The sequence below is a fragment of the Phaethon lepturus genome, unplaced genomic scaffold (genome assembly GCF_000687285.1).
Source record: "Phaethon lepturus isolate BGI_N335 unplaced genomic scaffold, ASM68728v1 scaffold46467, whole genome shotgun sequence".
Classification (NCBI taxonomy): domain Eukaryota; kingdom Metazoa; phylum Chordata; class Aves; order Phaethontiformes; family Phaethontidae; genus Phaethon; species Phaethon lepturus.
In genome coordinates this window covers 3,678-7,066 of record NW_010553456.1, presented here as the reverse complement: position 1 = coordinate 7,066, position 3,389 = coordinate 3,678, and the positions used below count along the sequence as shown (strand labels likewise).

Sequence of the window (3,389 nt, the reverse complement as noted above, 5' to 3'; positions counted from 1 at the left end):
TACCCAGCGCGGGGCATGGATGCCCAGCCGGACCCTGCGGCAGCTAGGTGCGACGCCCTGCCTGTGCCGCAGGGGATAGGAATTGGCCCCTGTAGCCGGGCACTGTGCCACCCCCCTCTGCCCCCTCAGCCCCTCGTACCAGTATGGGGGGACCCACTGGCTTGCTCAGGCTGTGGCCTGGGGACATCTGTGCTGGCTCAGAGGAGCGGGCCAGCCCAGGCTGGTCATAGGCATCCTCCACCTCGCCATCTGTGTCGTCATAGTCGCTGTTGGCGTGACTGTCGCAGGTCAGGTAGCCCGAGGTTGGCACGCTGGGCGGGGTCCGCAGGTCCAGAGTGTCCTCCAGTGCCATATCTGCCTGCAGGGTGGGGATGACAGCAAGGTGGGACCCCAGGTGTGGGGGCATGGGTGCATGGCCCCATCACCTGCCTGGCTGCAGCCCCAGCAGACTGAGCCTTGCTGCAGGGACCCCATGCCCCGTACCGGCTCTGCAGCCGTCCAAACGGGCTGGTTCTGCTGCGTCCTGATGATGTCCTTGATCGCCTCGTACCAGGCATTGCCACTGCCGCTGAGGCTAACGGTGGCAGTGAAAAGGTGGCTGCAGTACTTCTTCATCTTGCTGGCCTGGGTGTAGAGGCGCCGGGAGCTCTTCCTGGAGTCGGGTGCCAGCCACTGGCGCATGGCCTTGATGCCCTGACGGCTCTCGGGCTCGCAAAACACCACCACCGGGTAGTACTGCACGTAGTTGAGGCGCTCCACAGCCGAGGGTGTGATGTCCAACAGGGCATGCTTGTCCTGGGGCAGGGCACAGCCATCAGCCCCGCTGAGGACAGGGACAGAGGCCATGGGCTTCCGCCCAGGCCCTGCCCACCTGGCTCCAAGGACACCAGAAAGGTCTCTCACCTTTTCTGCGATCTGCCGCACTGAGTCCAACTTGATGACCTTGGACGATGCCCCGTCTCGGGGCACACTCGCTGCCGGAGACGGAGATGTGGTGTGAGAGGGGCTGGGGGAGATGGAGCATCTCCGGATGCCCCAGGCAGGGTCTGGCTGTGCCAGCCCTGGGGCTGTGTCCCTCAAGGCAGGGGCATGTCTGGGGCCTGGCTGGTATCATGATGCATGGGGAGAGGGTGAATGCGCCCAGGAAGGTGTTGGGGTGTCATGAGGAGGGGGCAGCGAGGCAGGATTGGGACAGAGCCACAGTAAAGAGCTCCCACAGGTTGCAGACACTGAGGGTCCGGCTGCTGGATAAAATTTCCCCCCAGCGTGGAGGGCACTTACGGGCAATCTCAAACAGCTCAGGCAACTCCGTGCTCAGCTTCTGCATGGCAATATCTGCGATGGGGCCCAGAATCACCACCGGCCGCTTGAAGCTGGCTGTGGGGAGAAGACAGACTGGCTCAGGGAGGCTGGCAGTGAGGGCAGAGCTCGCAGCACCCGGGCACCCAGCCCCACTCCTCAAGGTGCCTGTGGGACTCACCCCGCTTCTCCCAGGAGAGCGGAGCCCACTAGCACCCACAGTGATGCAGCCCTGGGGCTGATGTTCCCTGGGTGGGTCTGGGCAATGGGGACACAGCCCTGGTGCCCACCTTCCTTCAGGACCACCCTCTCGTACGGTGGGTAGCGGCCCTGCTTTGTGAGGGCGGACAGGTCCTCCCGGCTCTTCCGCAGCATCTTCTTGGCTCCCCGCAGGCCCCGCAGCTTCCAAAACTCAGCTCGTGCCCCAGAGGGGTTGGCACTTGATGTGGCTTTCAGCACCAGCTCCAGGCTGGCAATCTGCTCGGCCCTGGGAGGGGAAAGTGCTCAGGATCTGGAGCCTCCAGATTTACGCCCTGCTTTGTCTCTCCGGGCTCTGAGGAGCAGGGCAGGAGAAACTGGCATCCCCGCTCAGTGGCATGATTGGATGAGGCTGTGGTAGCCTCTTCCCTCTGGGATCTTGGACAACCAAACCATCAATCCCATCACCCCTGAGAAGGTGTTTCACAGTCTCACGCTTCCCACCACTGCACCCTTGCCCTGCCTCTTACTGGGCCCACCACCCATGTCCCTGTCTCACTGGGGAGACATCCCCTGGCTCTGCTCATCTTGGGGCTGTTCCTGGCTCCTGCTACCTGCTCCGGTTGGGGATGATGCCCTTGTCCTGCTCTTGCAGGTCCCTGCCCATGCGCACAGCCAGCCAGCTCCCCAGCCTTCCCCGGTACATGGTGTCCAGCACGTGGAAGACATCCCCACGGACAAAGCTGAGCCCCGACGGTGTGTCCTTCTCAAAGTCAAAGTGCGTCCGGATGTAGAATGAGTCACCCACATTGGTCAAGATCACCTTCCTGTAAACTAGACTCAAGGTGAGAGGGACCATGAGGGGAAGTGGCTTTGGAGGAACATGCTGGAAAGGAAGGTGCTGGAGGGATTTGGGAAGGAGCTGGGCTGGCCAGGAGCCTCCACAGTAGCCCTTGCTGCTAAGAGGTGTATTTGGAACACCTTTTCCTCCCATGGCACTCTCAGGCACTCTGGGGACAGCAGGACCTGAACCCCCAGCACACTCTGGCCTCTCCAGGCTGAGCCACGGTACCATATAGCCCCTGTGCAGCAGGATGCCAAGGCACAAATGGGGCCGGGATGGTCTGGTCCCCTCCCATCACCTCTTTGGAGGAAGAGGAGAGGGGTGCAGGGAAGAAGGACCACCCTGCAGGGTCATAAAGGGCTGTGGCAAGTCCAGCAGCTCCAATGCTTGCTCAGAAGAGTCAGAGGATGGAGAAGCACAAGCCTAGGATGAGTCCGGTCATCACTCACTGTCCTGCTTCCTCTGGGTCCACAGCGTGATGTCCTCACCCGGCGGCAGCCTCATGAGATACTCCACGGCCTCCTCACGGGTCAGGTTCTGGAAACTGGTGTCATTCACCTGCCGCAGAAAAGTACTTATGGCCCCGCCGGTGGGATGGAGGGCGCAGCTACCAGTTGGGGGTCCCAGGGACAGCAGTGCCCAGGACAGGGTGGGAGAGGGAACTGGTCCCTGTCACCCAACTGCATGCCACAACCCCTAGTAACCCTGGGGAGGGCCCCTGGGCCAGCTGAGATGGTGTCTGGACCCTGTGGGATGTTAGCTCGGTGCTGGAGACGGGACCATCCCTTCATGCAGTGCCCACAGAGCCAGCCCGACAGGTACAGTCCATGGGCACCAGCACTGACCCAAAACGATGCCCAGCAGGAGAAATCCAAACCCCAGAAGGGCATCAGACCCAAGAGGGATGGGGCCAGTCCAGGTGCAGCAGCATTCAGAGCTATTCCCAGCCCTGGGTACCTGCAGGATCTGATCCCCCTCCCGGACACCCTGGCTGTCAGCCGGGCTCCCCTCCTGCACGCTTGACACGAAGATCCCCATGTCGTTCCCG

The 3,389-nt window shown here is 62.2% G+C and overlaps 1 protein-coding gene across 1 annotated transcript in view; it reads right to left on the bottom strand.

Annotated features, from left to right (window-relative positions):
- TJP3 (tight junction protein 3) overlaps positions 1-3,389 on the bottom strand; it is a 7,627-nt gene that overhangs the window by 561 nt on the left and 3,677 nt on the right. Inside the window, 8 exon segments of the mRNA XM_010291540.1 lie at positions 158-358; positions 484-795; positions 904-974; positions 1,282-1,377; positions 1,590-1,786; positions 2,112-2,331; positions 2,791-2,899; positions 3,299-3,389. The exon segment at positions 3,299-3,389 is cut by the window's right edge and continues 33 nt beyond it. Coding sequence (XP_010289842.1) covers positions 158-358; positions 484-795; positions 904-974; positions 1,282-1,377; positions 1,590-1,786; positions 2,112-2,331; positions 2,791-2,899; positions 3,299-3,389 — 1,297 coding nt within the window.